This window comes from Epargyreus clarus, unplaced genomic scaffold (genome assembly GCF_041222505.1).
Source record: "Epargyreus clarus isolate Ecla_fem2 unplaced genomic scaffold, WU_Ecla_fem_2.2 ptg000013l, whole genome shotgun sequence".
Taxonomy (NCBI): Eukaryota; Metazoa; Arthropoda; class Insecta; order Lepidoptera; family Hesperiidae; genus Epargyreus; species Epargyreus clarus.
This window is the reverse complement of record NW_027332221.1, coordinates 4,066,521-4,085,488: the sequence shown is the minus strand read 5'-3', so window position 1 is coordinate 4,085,488 and position 18,968 is coordinate 4,066,521. Positions and strand designations below refer to the sequence as shown.

The window sequence follows — 18,968 nt, the reverse complement described above, 5'->3', positions numbered from 1 at the left end:
TTGGAAACCAATAATCAGTTCCAATCTTCTCAGTTCTTTTTTCAGTTAAAAAGAAGATTTATGTTTGTTGGTTCCCCAGTTTGAATAAATTGCCGTCTTTTTAATCAAATCCAAACAAAGTAATAAGGACAAAAAGACGTATTTTATTAATTTTCAAATCATCCAATGATACAATTATCTCTTTAACAACCACATTGTTACTTTTTACAGCATCTCGGAATTAAATCAAACGCAGTTCACTTCTTGCTTACTTTCAATGCATCAAATGCATGGCCTGCGGGCGGTTACGACAAAACAATTTTGAAATGATTCAAGCTATGTGCGTTGTCCTTTAAGAACCCTTAGAAGGTTGCAGATAATTGCTTTCAAGAATCGTCTTCAAAATGTTGGATGGCAAATAATATGTTACCATTTATGTCATCTTTATGATTAGTTACTTGTTTTATAACTTTTACATTACATCTATCATTATTAGTGTGTGAATGCTTAATAACAGGATACGTGTCTCGTTAAGACTGACTTTATGCCGCCTTATTGGCTAATCACAGGTTGATAGATTTCAGTTTCAGAAAATTATAGAAGACACTTCGATCGGGAACTTCTATTTAGCAGAAAATGTTAAATGTCACTCTTTGGTAGAGAAAACTTTACACAATATCAAATAATCTAATGTTGGTTAGAAGTTAGACCACCTGTAGTAAGCACCAAAATGTATGCCGCTGGACTATTACAAATTTTCATATACACTAATGAGTTGGTAAACGATATAATTAACCTAAATTAGGCGTGAATAACACGTACGTTTATAGTTCTAACTCATGCGGATAGAATTACTAATCATAATAATTAATACGAATTGGAACATGAAACTTTTAATAAAAGTGCAATCGAATTATGAAAACTAATTAATATGTTGAAAAATAAAATATAAGTCCAAGTGATAATCGAGCCCATCAAAACTTTATAAAATAAAACATAATTGAGAATCTCCCCTTCAGAAATTTGTTAAGACTATTAATGCTACAATAATTTTCCAGGTATGATAATTCCATTGTCACTTCGTATACACTCGATAGCATCGTATGTCAAATTTGTCCGTCGAGACACTTTCGATAGATTTTTTGGGTCAATACCATGAATGCCATTCAAAATGCTACACCGTCCCCAGCGGCGTCACCTAGCGTTATTATGCTAATAGATAACGGTGCGATATCGATGTTCCGACACACGAACCAATGTAAACGAAAATAGATAAATAATATTGCTAGGTTAAATGTGGTAATACCCAGAACACACACTCACCTCCTAGTGTGAGAAATTAATTGTAACATGGAAACATCAATGCAACACGTACCTCGATATCTTATATATAAAATTCTCGTGTCACAATGTTAGTAACCGTACTCCTCCGAAACGGCTATACCGATTTTCACCATTTTTTTTATGCATATTCAGTAGTCTGAGAATCGGCTACTATCTATTTTTCATTCCCTTAAGTGACAAGGGTTGTTCACCCTTAACATTTTTTTATTTATATGGCAACACAACGTTTGCCGGGTCAGCTAGTTTTATTATATTTTCTTTGCATTCATAATATGTATCAAGGAGTTGCCAACTTTTAAGTCAAGTCCAATTGTAATCTTAGGTGGCCTACTATAGGTTGTCTTGTTTATGTATCAAAATGGGATGTACTATTTAAATACATTTACAGAAATATTTAAGATAAAGATGATATTTTGAATATACAATTATCGAAAACCTCATTGATGTGACGGCAAACGGCCAGTCCAATCAATTAAATAAGAAAAATCTCGGTTGTCCGTAAAGTCGGTTTACTGACGATAGTTGAACGTGACAACGTCATAAGAAAATACTGATGGAATGGTTGCATTTTTCAAAAGAAAATTTTAATTTTATTTGTTTGATAGATATTTTGTATATAGAGAAGGAGGTAAATGGAAATCACTATGGAATTGATCAAGTTACATTTATTTGTACGCATAAATACAATTATGTCAATTTTTTTTTTATACTTGACGAAAACATGTAAATGTATTATTGTACAGCGCTCCACGCGGACGCGTCGCTCACTCAAGTAGGAGAGAGATAGATGTCGAACGCTGCCGACCGCGGAGGCCGATTGTGCCTCTTTGTCGCTCGTTCCGCGCTCTCGCTTGCACTTCAAGCCTTAATTGGAACGCCTCAGAGCGAGGTAACGCCGCATGAGTCATGTTTTTTTGTGCGTGCAGCCTGCTCCATCGAATTATAAGACGTTGTCACGTCAAAAATGACCCGCTTCGTCGTGATTAATCTGGCAAATCCTCCACCGTACCGAATTGGGTACCACCCACTTTAGTGATCCTACCCGCCTATATATCTTCCATCCATCGCGTAATACATAATTATTGGATATATCTTTTATGTCTGTCTCGCTTGTTTCCAAAATCATTTTAATATGTTTTATCCGTGGATCTGTCATCTGTACCGTATGGAGCCAGTCATGTGTCGTAGTATTTATAACTTCTACCTCTTCTACACTATCTGGTGGTGAAACAGGATTACGGCTCAAGGCATCAACATGCTGCATATTATGTCCTGGCCGATACTCGGTAGTAAAGTTATATTACTGTAGTGTCAGCCACCACCTAGCAATTTTTGGTATTAAATCCCGCTTTACTAAGGTAGTACGCAGTGCATTACAGTCGGTAATAACTTTAAATTCCAGACCAATCAAATAAACTCTAAATTTCTTTAATTTCAATACCACTGCCATAGTTTCCAGCTCATAAGAGTGCCACATTGCTTCCTCGCACGTCGTTTGGCGACTAAAATAAGCAACTGGCCTGAATGGGGAATCCTAGTTAGGTCTCTGAAGTAAAATGCCTCCAATACCTAATTTGCTAGCGTCACAATGGACCTCTGTGATGAACTCTGGATTATACAAAGCCAGTACAGGTCTAACTACCAATTTACATTTTATCTCTTCAAAGGCTTTATCTTGTTCGTCACCCCAGTGGCATGAGACTTCGGCTTTAGTTAGTCGAGTCAATGGTCTCACAATAGAAGCAAAGTTAAAAACGAAACGTCGAAAATAACTGGCCAAGCCAATAAATTGTCGGACTTATTTTCTTGCTTCCTTGAATAGGTTTAAGGCCTATTTCGGAAATTTCGTATCCAAGGTACTCAATCTCCGATTGGAAAAAGAAACACTTCTTCAGATTGAGGGTCAAGTTGGCACTACGCAAAAGTTTTAATATCGCCTCCAATTTAATGAATGCTTCCTCAAATGAGCTACCTGTAGATAGTAAATCATCTAAATATGGGATAGTCAGTTCGAATCGTTCGGATCCCAATGCTTTATTGATTATGCTTTGGAAAACCGCCGGGGCATTCACAAGTCCAAATGGCATTCTCATATATTCGTAGGAGCCGTTGGGAGTCACGAAAGCTGTAACGTGGCGTGACTCCTCAGCCATAGGGATCTGATAATAATCAGATGCTAAATCCAAGCTCGTGAAATATGATTTACCACTAAGACGATCAAGTTGGTAATCGATCCGGCATAGGATAGCTGTCCTTAATGGTATTTTTATTTAATACCCGATAATCGACGCAAAGTCTGTACTCATTATTTTTTTTTCGTACTAAGACTATTGGGCTGGCATAAGCCGACTGAGATTCCCTTAAAATATTATTTGCTAACAACTCGCCATCATTTCCCGTACCTTTGTGCGCTCACTAAAAGGGAGTCTATACGGCCTATACGTAACAGGCGTGCTATTGCTGAGTCGGAGTGTCATTTCAATTATGTGAGTCAATCCAAGCTCTTGCATATTAAATGAAAAGCAGTCCCTAAAATTGTTCAGAAGGTCTAATAGTCGAACTCTTTCAGTGTCTGTTATATTTGTTCCAATGTTCAACATATCCAAAGTAATAGGTTCCTTTATGGTGTCGGAGTTTTCACAGGTGTCACAAGGCTGATTATTAAGCATAGTAGACTTAACGTCTAAAGGTTCAGACGTTGATGTGGGTGGAACCTGACTGTTTATTTTCATTGCTCGGGATAATAATTTTGAATTACTGAGAGAGGTTGGATTTTCTGACAAATTCATTACTATACATCGACTGCTACCATTATGAAATTGATAAATACCTTGTAACAAAATGTATTCATTACCAGGTTTCATACATACATTGCCTGGTATAAATAGGAGTCCCGAAAAAATATTTTGAGTATGTACCCCTAAGTCCTTTAACCCTCTGATTGAGACGTCTTTAGTGTTATGAATATCCATTCTCTCTATATCGGAATCATCATAATAAAGAATGAGCTAAGTGCTACTCTTATGAACTGTAACCGTGGGTAGCTCTGTTAAAGACTGCCCAATAAGGACGTCTGTTTTGAGCAACAAATCCAACACAATAAAAGCTTCTATGTCTGCTTCAACAGATTCCACAACAACTGTTATAATTATTCTACCGATTGGTACAACACTCCCAAAAGCAAACCCCTTTATAATAGGAAGCCCTTTTATTCGGAATTATACTAAGAATTAACGTACATTGACTTCCAAAATCTATATATGCCGATACAGGCTTGCCATTGACATTAATTGTTTTAAAATACTTACTATTAGACTATTCGTTTGTTGTTATTTATAGAACGCTTTGTGTAGGGTTGTTATTTGTAATTTCATGTGTTTGTTCAGTTTTCTGACGAGAAGCTTTCAGTTCGCAATTCTGTGTCATATGTCCTAGTCGTGAACACTTATCGCACCTTCGCAAAGGTTTACTACAATTATGCGCCGTATGCCCATTATCACTGCAGTTATAACATTGAAAACTGTATCTGGGCTTTCCCCGGCCCAGTGCAGGTATCGATTTATTTACAATATTACTCCGATTAGTATCTGAATTTCGAGGATGTTGCGATTCATTTCTGGGCAAGTATCTCTTCTTGATATAGGATTCCCACGTTTCGATATTCGGCGTAAATATTTCAATAAATCTGATGTCCTCTCGAAGCTAGCTCCTTGAGCGTTTAATCGTATACCATTATCAAAAATACCACTAATTATGCAATCAACAGCATTTCTACCCTTAATGCCGCACATCTTTACTAGTCTAGCTTTTTCATTAAAATACTCCTCCAGAGATTCTTCTCTTCTACTCCTTCTGCTAAGCATTTCTGACAGACGATCAGTGTAATTGCGATCGTCTGGAAAAGTTTTAATAATCTTTCTTTGCCACTGTTTCCAGCTTAAATCAATAGTACTCCTACCCTGATACCACTAAATGATCTGTCTTTCAGTCCCAACTATATATTCTTGCCGTTTCATTCACCTTACGAATCCAATCCACTGCCGTCTGTGAATGTGCGTCGGGGTCGAAGTCTGGGATCACATTGTGTGATTCTTCAAAATTATTGCTCTTAATTATTTTAGAGAATCGTTTCAGAAAGTAGCTCCCTTCACGGCTGGCGGACCGTCTTCTTTTCAGATGTGAACGAATTCTCGAGCGAGATTGCCTTCGATTTACGGAAGACTCGTTAGATGAATCGGACGAACATCGTTTTCTCTTATGTGGTCGTTTGAGTCCAGAATCGGTGCTGCTGGTATCGTAACTATCGTTCTGCGACGAGTAATTTTCATTGCGATGCTTATATGATTTTAGACTAAAATTATCGCGGAATTGAGACATTTTATTATGTAACGGGTACTCACGATATGCGTTTTTTATATTGCCGATATTTCGACCCAGTTGCATGGATCGTGGTCACGGCGAAACTGAGGTGGAGGGGAGAAACCGTTGACAAGTACTAGTGGTAGATTAATCTATCTACCCTACGTCTAGTTCGTTTTTCTTTTCTAGGTTTCATATCACGACACACAACACTGACAATATCCTTACGCTCCGTACTTTGCACTATTTGTGACTTGCATAAACTAACCACTGGATTCCACGTTTGGGCTAACTTAAAACCATCTTCTCTATTGAAGTTCCTAGGATGTTTCTTGATCTCTATTGCTTCTCTTACTAAACGAGGAAAGTAATGACGCTCAGTGGAGATCACCTGAGGTTTGTGTAATTCAATCCAGTGGTTACAACCTGAACTGAGGATGTGTTCGGCTACCGCAGATTTCTTAGGGTCATTATTTTACACTATTATTTTACTTAGGGCCACTAGTACTTGTCAACGGTTTCTCCCCTCCACCTCAGTTTCGCCGTGACCACGATCCATGCAACTGGGTCGAAATATCGGCAATATAAAAAACGCATATCGTGAGTACCCGTTACATAATAAAATTGCGATGCTTGTTGCGTCGGGCAGAATGAGTCTTGTGTCTTCGTCGTATATGATAATCAGAATAACTGCGTTCCGAATAAGTATTGCTATTATTGCGGCGCCAATATAAGTATGAGGACGAGGATGACGAAGGCTGTCCCGTTTTCTTTTATTATGATTGGTTAGAGGCCGTCGGTTACGTTCGAGATCTTGGGTACGTTCGCGGTCCCTCGATAGTCTAACACGTCTATTCGGTTCTAAGGGCGGAGTATAATTTGATCTAGCACTAGAAGCCATATTACTGAACTGTGTGAAAGGTGGAGACTATGTATAATAATTATAATTACCACATATTATAATTATGTGTATGTATATACAGGGTGAATTTTTAAAACGGGCCTTCAGGGCCAAATCGGAAACTATAAGGATTAGCGAAAAATGCTGAAAGGAGTTACGAGGCCGATTTTGATAAAAACTAAAACTGCATCATTACTTTTTTAAAATAACTTTTTCCCTAACCGGGAATCGAACGAGTTCATTTTGAAAAAAAATGCACCCTCTATATTATTCCACTATCTGATAGTGTTGCTTATAAGGATCAAAATCTGGAAAGTAATGATAAATGACAAACTAAAGGAAAAGCCTCAATTTTAACAAAATACATATTTTTTCATATTAATTTGGCAGTTAAGTTCCCGCCATTCATTAATTTAAACATTTCGTGTATTAACATTTTTTTGGCTCAATGTTTCTAATCATTTGAAATTGACGTTTTGTTTCCCAATAGTTTATATTTTTATGTCCGACTTAGCTAAGGTTATTTTTAGGACCATTAAAATAGATTTACTTGCTATGGGCGGAGTTTCGTTTAATACAGATGTAAAGTTGACAATTTGCGAGAATTACTTTTTAGAGTCAAATCCGAGTGATTACTAAAAAAAGAAATATAGAAAATCATATTTAACGTTGAAACGAAGTTGTAAACAACAAACAATAAGAATTTACTATTTAATCAGTTATCTATTTTCATTAAAAAATAAATCCTAAAAACGGCGGTAACTTATTTGCCAAACTACTACTTTCTCATACTAAGCCGTATGTCATAGTCATAACATCGAATAATTAGTTGATTAACCAACAAATTCTTCAATGGTATGACTTATGTCTGTTTCTAAAGAATTATACATAAATGAGGTATATTTGAATGAAACACACTGCACTGCTCACACGAATGCTAGTTTATTACTGAACGTCAAGATGCCGCGTACAGAGATACATAACGTACACATCATTCCTCCACACTTAATTTGTTTGGTACCTGGTGACAAAATGATAACTTATTTGAATAACAATAAATTGTACACGTTAACTAACAGCTACATTACTTAAAATATTTTTTATAATCTACCGGCTTCCGGGGCCGCTTGACACGTGTAAGTGACGGTGACGGTGCTGGTGAGATATCAGCGCGGTTGTTAGTACTAGAAGTTGGCTCCCTTGGAATGCATGATGTCAAGGACGGTAAAGACTCGCGTGTCTGTGTGTCCGCGGTCGCACAGGTTTTCGGCTCGTTTTCTACACCCTCACAGTCACCCCATTCTTCTCCATCATCACAATCTGGAGCATTTTCAGCCAATGATGCCGACGGTGCCTCACTAATTCCAGTTTCCGTGGTATGCTCGGCAGTAGTCTCATTAATTAAGGCTGACGGAACTTCATTTGGTGTCGCTGGAGGACTTAAATCTGTATCATACGCCGGCGGAGAATGGAACTGATGAGGCACGTCACTATTAATATCTTTTACGTTACAATGTAAATTATAACCCGTATATTTCAATATCTGATCGACATGTCTAATAATATAAACATCCAAGTCTTTTATAAAGATTTTATACATTCTATTTCCTATCTTTTCACTTATTGAACCTAATTTCCAAGTTTCCTTCCGTCCACTGTACCAACGGATCCAAACAACATTGCCAGATTCAAATTTCCTGTTTCCTGATATTGGTAAGTTATTTGTAATTTTATTAGATGGTAAAATTAAATCGAGACGTGAGCGGAGCATTCGTCCAAACATTAACTTGGCAGGTGTTTCACCTGTGGTACAATGCACGGTATTTCTATAATTAAATAAATATCCTAACAACTCTTCATTCATTTGATTTAATGATAAAGTATCTTTTAAAATACATTTTAACATTTTCTTACATATCCGGACAGCGTTTTCAGCTTGACCGTTGCTCGGCGGGTGATAAATAGGAGACGTCATATATTTAATACCGTTACAGGCACAGAAATTTTTAAATTCAATAGAGTTAATTTTTACGTCATTGTCGGACACTAGAACTTCTGGTATCCCAAAAATAGAAAAAATAATTTTTAATCGTGACACTAAAGCCTTTCTAGATGTGCCATTATGCATGTGCAAGCATTCCAACCATTTTGTATATGAGTCGATAACCACCAAAAATACCCTTTGCCCCACCGTCATATAATCTATGTGAACGCGCTGCCACGGCGCGGTCGCGGCGGGCCACGGCGCGGGCGGCTCACGCGGCGGCGCTGTGCGAACGCTCACACAAGTAGAACAAGAACCTATCCATCTTTCAATATCGATATCGATGCCCGGCCACCACATTCTGCTTCGCGCGTTACACTTACTTTTTATAATACCTAAATGAGAATCGTGTAATTCATGTAGCATTTTTTTTCTCAAAGCCTCCGGAATAACTATTCTATGACCCCTAAATAAGCAGCCGTTTTCGTACTGTAAATCTGATTTACATTGAAAATATGGTAATATCGATTTACAATTAATTTTACGGGGCCAACCACGACACATATATTTTATGACCGTCTTTAGTACATTATCGTTTTGGGTTATTCGTTCTATGTCAGTAATTGTAGTCGCCGGGGCCACTTCACTCATAAATTTAAGAACGTAGTAGGTATCTAAATTATCTTCGATGCTATCCGACGCACGTGTGCATTCTACCGGCGCGCGAGAAAAATAGTCTGCTACGCAATTGTCATCGCTAGGTACATAATGCACAACGTAATTATAAGCGGATAAAATAATTGCGTATCGCTGAAGTCTAAGTGCGGTAGTAACCGGTATCCCCGTCTTAGTATTAAATATAGACACTAAGGGTCTGTGGTCTGTTTTTAATATAAACGGATCTTTACGGCCATAAAGATATTGGTGAAAACGCCTCACCCCGAATATGATCGCGGTCGCCTCCTTTTGAATCTGACTGTAATTCCGTTCACTGGCCGAGAGTGAACGAGAGGCATAAGCTAGAGGGCGATCGCGCCCTTCATCGTCTCGTTGCGATAACACGGCCCCGAGACCGCCGGGACCCGCGTCTACCGCTAGAACTAACTGCGCGTCGGGCTCGAAATGCGCGAGCACACGCTCTGATGCCAATTCACGACGAATAGCTGCTATGCTACGCCGCTGTCTTTCGCCCCACTCCCACGATGCATTGTTTCGCAATAATTCGTGAAGAGGGCTCAATACGGATGATGCGTTAGGAATAAAACTCCTATAATAATTAACTACACCTAAGAACCTCTTTACTTCAATAACGTTGCGGGGCTCGGGTGCTTCAAGTATCGCTTGAACTTTTTCGGGACAAGTCTTCAAGCCCGTCTTACTTATAATGTATCCTAAGTACCTTACGCTTTCCTGAAAAAAATCGCACTTTTCCCTCTGCAAACGTAACCCAGCTTCGTTTAATCGATTAAGAACTTCCTCTAATCTTTTAATGTGAGATAATTTATCTGGTCCCGTTATACATATATCATCGAGCCAAACGCTTACCCCTTCTATCCCTGAGAGAAGTGTTTCCATAGATTTTTGAAATATTGCTGGGGCGTTAGCCAACCCATATACTAATCTTGTATATTTAAACAAACCCTTATGAGTATTTATCGTAGTAAGATCCTGCGAGGGTTCATCTAAAATAAATTGATTGTAAGCATTTTTTAAATCTATTTTACTATATCGTTCGCCCCCTCCAATTTTGGCGAAGACCTCTTCAATTCGAGGCAAGGGGTATTTCTCAATCAGAAGGTCTTTATTTAAGGTGACAGAAAAATCTCCTGCAATTTTCACTTGACCGTTATCTTTCAATACTGGCACTATAGGGGTAGCGTATACAGAGTAATTAACAGGAATTAAAATACCTAAGCCTACTAGCCTATCTAGCTCCTTTTCAACCTTATCTTTTAGGGCAAAGGGTACAGTTCGTGCTTTAAAAAACTTTGGAACCGAATTTTGCTTTAATTGCAGTGTAATTTTAAATTTATTAAAAGACCCCAATTCATCACGCCACAAATCGGGATAGTTTTCTAATATGGTATTGATTTCCGTAACATTAGACAAAGAATAATTACCAGTTGTAATAATTAAATCAAAGGCGGACATGAAATCCCTCCCTAGTAATGGCGGTCCCCCATCTTTAACAACAAATATTTTTAAAAATTTCTTAATATTATTGTAAGTAGCTTCTACGATGAAATAACCTAAGGGGGTGATTTTATGCCCGTTATATAAACACATTTTTAAATTACAATACTTTAAAGGCAAGTTAGAAAATTTATCTTTGTATAACCTATCTGAAATGACGTTACTACCAGAACCAGAATCAATTTCCATAGTAATTTTATTATGTCCTAACATTAATTCTATTTCGAAAGGCCTATTCGACACATACCTTAAATTAAAATTTTGACATTCCTCGCACGGTTTGTCCGTTGTCACCTCGCCGTCTGGATCCGTGGCGATGTGGTTAATATACGAACGCTTTACCACATTACTGCACACCTTCTTTAAATGCCCTTTTACACCACATCTTTGACACCTATATTCCTTATAGCGGCACTTTTCACTATTATGGTTCTTCAATCCACATACTGAGCACCGGGCACCGTTACCCAGCTGATCACGGCGCCCCGCAATGTCAACGCTGCTCCCGCCGCTGTCGAACCGCCTTGCTAATCCACCGCGGCTCGGTTGACCTTGGAATCCAGCACGAAATATTGGCTCTTCCTTAACCACACCAACTTCATTATTAGAAAACATCACCTTCGCCTCCTTTACACAAGCCACTTGCTCCGCCAATTCTATAGCCCTCGACAATGTAAGCGTCGCCGGGTTCTGTTCGAATAACTTGTCGCGCTCGGGACCCGGGCCCAGGCCGAGGACAAAACGGTCCCGTAGATTGGTTTCTAAAGCAGCACCAAAGTCGCAGTAGCTTGCAAGACCTCTTAATCACACATCAATAAATCATTTATTATGTATAATTCTTAAGGATTAGTATGCCAATGTATGGAAAAATACGTATTTTCTTCAAAATTTTCCTTTTCCTTTAATTTGTCACATAACATTACTTCCCAGAATTTGATCCTTATAAGCGACACTATCAGATAGTGGAATAATATAGAGGTGTCATTTTTTTCAAAATGAACTCGTTCGATTCCCGGCTAAGGAAAAAAATATTAAAAAAAACTAATGATGCAGTTTTAGTTTTTATCAAAATCGGCCTCGTAACTCCTTTCAGCATTTTTCGCTAATCCTTATAGTTTCGGATTTGGCCCTGAAGGCCCGTTTAAAAAATTCACCCTGTATATATATATATACAGGGTAGTATATACAGGATGAATTTTTCATACGCGAAATGTTAAGATTGATGAATGGCGGGAACTTAACTGCCAAATTAATATGAAAAAATATGTATTTTCTTAAAATTGAGGCTTTTCCTTTTGTTTGTTATTTATCATTACTCCCCAGAATTTGATCCTTATAAGCGACCCTATCAGATAGTGGAATAATATAGAGGGTGTATTTTTTTTCAAAATGAACTCGTTCGATTCCCGGCTAAGGAAAAAGATATTTTAAGAAACGAATGATGCAGTTTTAGTTTTTATCAAAATCGGCCTCGTAACTCCTTTCAGCATTTTTCGCTAATCCTTATAGTTTCGGAGTTGGCCCTGAAGGCCCGTTTGAAAAATTCACCCTGTATATGTATAAAATGTATAATAATTTGAATTATTATGCATTTTCGTAGAGAAATAGGTAGTAGCGTTGTTGGCGTGCAGTCCCTATCTCCCTGAGCTAGGGGTAACTGCCCCGAAATGAAAGACGTAGAAGTGTTTGGAGCTGGTATAATGTTAACCGAAATTTTATAGATTAGTAGCGTGCGGTCGCTTTGAAGGTTTTGAAGGCACTGGCTGGTCGCTCGAGGATAAATGCGCTCCCGCCTCCGTCGTCTTGGTGAGGGGCGCGGAGGAAGGTGCACCCCGCACCGCTTCCCCGCACCCGATCGCGTGCGCCGGGCTGTGGCGCGTTCATACTCCCCGCCTTGAAGTCTCTTCAAAATTTGATGATGTTACGGGAAGAGGGCATATCGTTGTGTAAGCCCTGCGGATGACACCCTTGCGCGTTTGGATATCGGCTACTCTCGCAACCCCGTCAGCTCCGGGCAGTAGCCTTATGATGCGCCCCAGAAGCCATTGAAGTGGTGGCGCGGACTTGTCCTTGATCAGGACTAAGGCACCCACCCTTAGTTCTCCTCTTGATTGCCTCCACCTTGTCTTCTGTTGAAGCCACAAAATATATTCATTAGAGAAGCGAGTCCAAAAATGTTGTTTTAGTGCTTGGATCCGCTGGAAACGTTGCAAACTGTTTATATTTTGATTGCATATGTTCTGATGCGGCAACGCTATCAGAGATCGTCCAATAAGGAAATGAGCTGGAGTAAGAGGAGAAAGATCTGATGGATCATTGGAAAGTGGAGTGAGAGGTCGAGAGTTTAGAATTGCCTCTATTTCAATTAAACAAGTAGCCATTTCTTCAAAAGTGAAATTAGTTAAGGTTAAGGTTCGTTTTAAATGATGTTTAACAGATTTTACCGCTGACTCCCATAAGCCACCAAAGTGTGGAGTATAGGCGGGAATAAATTGAAAATTAATACCTTTGTCAAGACAGCCGCTTAGTAGATCCTGTGAAAGAAGTTTAGTCAATTCGTTAAATGCACCGACAAAGGTTGTTCCATTGTCAGAGAACATGCTACGCGGCTTTCCCCTTCGAGCTATGAATCTATTGAGAGCGACTAAAAAGGCTTCCTTTGTTAAGTCCGAGGCTAGCTCAAGATGAACGGCTCGTGTGGCTAAACAAACAAAGACACAAATAAAACATTTCATTAAGTTACATCCTCTACCTTTACGGTTAGCTATCATTATTGGCCCGGCATAATCTACACCGGTATCTAAAAATGGAAATTCTAAGTGCAAACGTTCCCTTGGAAGATCTCCCATAATGGGTTGTATAGTTTCCCCCTTTATTCGACAACATTTAGTACAAGACCGAGTAATTTTTCTTGCCAAATTTCTACCACCTAACACCCAGTAATTGTGTCTAGCTGTAGTAAGCAGTAATTGTGGACCCGCATGTAGAAGATTTTTATGAAGCATGTCAAATATAAGGGTACTTAAATGATGTTTGCTGCAAAGAAGAACAGGGTGTTTAACATTATATTCGTAATATGAATTGCTAAGCCTGCCCCCAACTCTAATAATGTCATTAGAGTCTAGAAAAGGTGAAAGGCACAAAAGTCTGTTTTTACTGGGTAACGCTTTGCCAGCCTTTAAGGCAGAATATTCTTCAGGGAAGGAATGTTTTTGAGAAAATTTAATAAGTACGTTTGTGGCGTTATTTAGATCAGCTAACGTTAAAGGTCCCGATGTACATTTAACCTTACGACATTTATTTATAAATCTGAAAATATAAGCAATTATACGTTTTAGTTTTGTAAGGCTAGGGAATTTATTAATTAACAAAGAAATTAAGAATTATATTGAGAAGGCCAATATGAAGAATATAATTTTAAAAAGTCTTGCCCTGACCACCAAAGAGATGAATCTCCTATGCGGTCAGCACTGAGGCCTCGCGACGCGAGGTCAGCGGGATTATCATGGGAAGGAACGTAGCGCCACGTATTGTTACTAAAATCTTCCCGAACTTCACAGACGCGATGGCGCGCAAACGGCTTAAGTTGTGTGTATGTGAAGTAGGTAGAAATCGACGTTTCGCCATTTCAAAAGAACTACCTAAACTATCAGGCGTTTCTTTTAAAGGAATTGTAACAACAAACTGTCCATTATTATTACGTACTGTAGACTCTATGAAGCTATTCTCGCATGCACGTATGCATGCTTCTGATTCTGATTCATGTTTAATAGGAATCGTATCAAGTTCCCAAAAACGCGACAAGTCTTAATCTGAACGGTGATTCTGTGTGAACATACATACAGGTACAGGTGATTTATTTTTGTTGTTTTGCACCACACCTGATAAAAGCCAACCTAATTTTGATTCTACTAAAGTGGGTTTATTTTTACCCAAATGAATTTGATTCGCGCCTACAATGTCCCAAAATGTTTCCGCTCCAAGTAATATATCAACGGACGACGGAATGTTAAAGGTAGGATCGGCAAGACGAATACCGGATGGAAGAGATAAGTTATTAATATTAATAAATGTACTAGGAAGAGAAGAAGTAATTTCAGGTAAAATGAAGCAGTCAATGCCAATCTTATAGTCACTAATCGACGACTTTAATGTAATTGAACATGATTGTGAACTATTTGACACCTGACTATTTATGCCTATCACCCTTGAACCAGTGGCATGACTAGGAAGATTAAGTTTGCGTAAAAAATCCTTAGCTATAAAGTTTGCCGTGCTCCCATTGTCCAGAAGGATTCGGGCGTTGTGCGGCTCCCCATTAGCATCCAGAACATTCACCAAGGCTGTGGACAGTAACACAATGTTTGAGTTATTGGAATGGTTTGCAGATAAGGCAACATAAACCTTTCCTTCTTACATGTAAACATATCATCATATCATATCTCCTACTTATTTTATATGTAGGAGATATTTCTATGTCTAATATAATGTTATCAATACGATGTTAACTAATTAATTACGATATCATCGTCGATAGTTTTTCTAAGAAAGTTAAGTAACATACCTGAGAATATTCTCCCACACTCTTAGTTCTTACCACTTCTGACTATTGAAGTTGTCAGGTAAGTAATACGCCTTCTTCTATGTGTAGAAATGTATTCACTTTAACAATACAATTGTACAGAAAACGTGTTGTGTTTACCGCTTAACGTCTCGAATCCCAATGGCCGCCCGTACCGTTCCCACCCTCGGTTTTTAACAAGATCAACAATTAATATTTTTATACTAAATAGTGTAGTGTATTAGTAAGTACGCTCATAATTAGACACTAAACATAGATACGAATACTAGAACGAGTACTGGTATGGCGTGCGGTATTGGTACGCATCTGGCGACATCGAGTTAGCTGTCAGTTGATCTGGTACGTCACTCTTAGTGTGGACGCCATGCGGGTAGGATGGTATTGGACCGATTTGCATTATATTTGTACTAACCGAACCAGTACAAGTGGCGACCCTGCCAGTGACAAAAAACAAGAAGGAATGTGCTAAGAGAATCATAAAAACTGATTTTAGGGGTAAGTCAGCAAACATCTTCTTGTTATTATTTCTGGCTTTTTATATCTGACATTGTTTTACTTTATGTGTTTACCCTTTTGCGGAATTTATAAAAAGTATGCTTGTACTTATGTACTCGCGTGAGTCGTTAAGATTCTCTGGCATAATTAATAACATATTTTACATCAAAAATGTTATTGAGTATACGGCCAGTAGGCGGGGTTAAACACAACAGATGAAAAACTGTTTAAAATACACGTCGATTTATAATGTCATATGATTCTAAAATTGCCGGGTGGAATGTTAACCGCCGAAAAGGTTAAACCTTAAGAAATAGTGCGCTACCTCCACCTTTTGAACACTTGTCAAAATAATAAAAGGTCGATTATTATTTAAAATAATAAAAGGTTACATCATAACCTGTTATGTATATATAGTGCGTATTATAATTACCATATTAACATTAATATGGATACCCAAGAAACTAAATATTTAAAAACGATCGTTTACGTACGTAATAAAATTATAATCCTCATTTGGGTGTCAACGTAGAAGTAAATTTTATTATAAATTAGCTTGAGCTAATATATTACTAATTGATTTAATTAATAGAATGGTTGTTGGATAAATAAGGTTATTTATGATCTTATAAATCAAAATGAGGCTTATTGGTGCCATTAGACTCATTGGTCAGTCATATTGTGCAGGCCCTTAATGAATGTTGTGTATTTATGTCTTTAAAATTGTTATTTAATTAATTTATGTTATTTTATAAATGTCTAATCATTTTTCAATTTATGGAATGTTTTACCGGAAATATGTGTTAATAAACGTTTGTTCAATTATAAGTATAAATGAGGTAATGCAAAATTATAAAATCATATTTAAGTAGAAGCTCTGCATTGACATGATGTATTCTAATATTTGGTCTGTAAGAGGAAACTCTGCCCGAGAATATAGTTAAATTATTTCACGACTACTTTTATTTAAGTCTATCCCAGCTGCAGTTACATTCTCAGAAGTGGGATAGTGAAGATGTCGGGACCTTTTGCCGCTGGTCTCGGTAAAAGAGGGAAGAAAACACAAAATTGTGAAGAAAATGAATTTTTTTTTTCTTCCACCGAAGACTCCACGCCCTGTTCCGAGGATTTAATGCTGCCGCAATCTAAACGACGACGAGTGACTCACGCTGACGCCGAAGTTGTCCCCAAGTTCCGGCCTGAAAATAACGCGAGCAACGTTAGCGGCTGGTTACATAAAATTGACCAGCTTGGTGACATATATGGATGGGACGCGACCGAAAAACAATTCGTGATGCAACTCCGTCTACGTGGTTCTGCACGACGCTGGTACGATGATTTAGAAGACTATAGCCTTGATTGGGAGGGTTGGAAGGATGCTTTGAAAACTGCGTTTCCGAGATCTATTGACTACGTGGATAAACTCGAAAACATGCTGTCAAGAAACAAACAAGAATCGGAAACTATGACACGTTATTACCACGATAAAGTATCCCTCCTCAAACGGTGCAACATCGGTGGTGAAGAAGCGATTTCCTGCATAATCAAAGGCCTTCCTGTGGACCTGCGTGCAAACGCTAAGGCCTACCAATGTCAGACACCAGAGCAGCTATACTACGGGTACTTGTCATCGTTCGAAAACTACAAGAAAGAAGTCAGTATGCCGTTACGAAGGTCTACATGGAGAAGGGGTGCAACTGATGGAGGGACTTCAGCATCAACACTACAGCCATCCGGAGTGAAGCGCTGTTATTTATGCCGGAAGATCGGACATGAAGCCAGGGACTGCCGGTCTCTTCTACATTGTGACGCCTGCCGACGCACCGGGCAGACATCCGCCACGTGCTGGTCTGCAGCGTCACCTGTATCAACGTGGCGAGAAGAACAATCATCCACGGTGAGTCCCGTTATGATCACTTTAAATAACAACTTTCATAGCATATATAAGCGACGCGCATACATAGGACGTGATCATATCATTGTTTATATCGATACGGGTAGTAAATTAAATATACTGACATTAAATAAAGCTAAAACTCTTAAACTAAAATTTTCACCGTCTGCCGTAGTTATGAAAGGCTTTGGGAGTACTCACGTTCGGTCATTAGGGAGGTCCTATTTACAAGTATGTATAGATGATGTGTTCTTAGGTGGCTACGTAGAAATAACAGAACAAGATCTTTGTGATATAGATTTGATTATTGGGTCACCGATGATAATTCAACAAGGCATAAGTCTAGTTACTACATCTAATTCTGCCAGTTTCGTGAAATCTAGTATTTTAGATAAAAATCTAACAACTACAGGAAAACCGGTGCATTTTAAGCCATATCGAATGTCGCATAAAGAAAATGAGATTGTTACGGAAAAGGTACAAGATTTGATGAAAGCGGGGGTAGTTCGTGAATCGATGTCTGAATATGCAAGTCCAGTAATATTAGTCAAAAAGAAAGATGGGGATTATAGGCTATGCATAGATTAAGGGCCCTAAATTCACTGACAATTAAGGATCGTTACCCCTTGCCACATATTGAGGATCAAATTACAAAATTAGCAGGGAAACGTTATTTTACAACTCTTGACTTAGCCCAAGGTTATTACCAAGTGAAAATTTCCGAAAAGTCTACTCACAAAACTGCCTTTGTTACTCCCAACGGACAGTACGAATTTGTTAAAATGCCCTTTGGTTTGGCTAACGCTCCTGCTGTCTTTTCTCGACTTATACGACTTGCCTTAGATGATGTCATGAGTGAAGTGGCTGTATATCTTGATGACGTAATGTTGCCAACTATAACTGTAAATGCCGGGATGCAGTTATTAGAACGTGTTCTAAATCTTTTCCATAAGGCTAACTTAAAACTTAATCTCAAAAAGTGTGCTTTTCTGAAAACGAGCGTTAACTATTTAGGTCATGAAATCGCAGCAGGTACAATACGACCTGGCCAAGCAAAAATAGATTGTGTTACGAAGTATCCTCGACCGCGAAATGTACATGAAGTAAGACAATTTATTGGCCTTACTTCTTACTTTAGAAAATTTATACGCGGATTTGCTGAAATTGCGCTTCCATTAACAAAACTTACAAAAAAGGAAGTGGCATGGGAGTGGGGTCACGAACAGGAAAAGGCATT

General features: G+C 38.4%; 2 protein-coding genes across 2 annotated transcripts; one reads left to right on the top strand and one right to left on the bottom strand.

The window, feature by feature from the left end:
• Positions 1–7,504: 7,504 nt before the first annotated feature.
• On the bottom strand, positions 7,505–11,963 carry LOC140746727 (uncharacterized). Its single transcript, XM_073078825.1, has 3 exons — positions 11,948–11,963; positions 11,008–11,557; positions 7,505–7,604 (listed from the first exon to the last, which is right to left on the bottom strand). Exons 1-3 carry the CDS (start codon positions 11,961–11,963, stop codon positions 7,589–7,591), a joined length of 582 nt encoding a protein of 193 aa, XP_072934926.1. The 3' UTR covers positions 7,505–7,588.
• A 4,889-nt stretch (positions 11,964–16,852) lies between these two features.
• Positions 16,853–18,319, top strand: LOC140746726 (uncharacterized). The gene is made up of 2 exons (XM_073078824.1): positions 16,853–17,734; positions 18,164–18,319. Exons 1-2 carry the CDS (start codon positions 16,853–16,855, stop codon positions 18,317–18,319), a joined length of 1,038 nt encoding a protein of 345 aa, XP_072934925.1.
• The last annotated feature ends 649 nt before the right edge of the window (positions 18,320–18,968 follow it).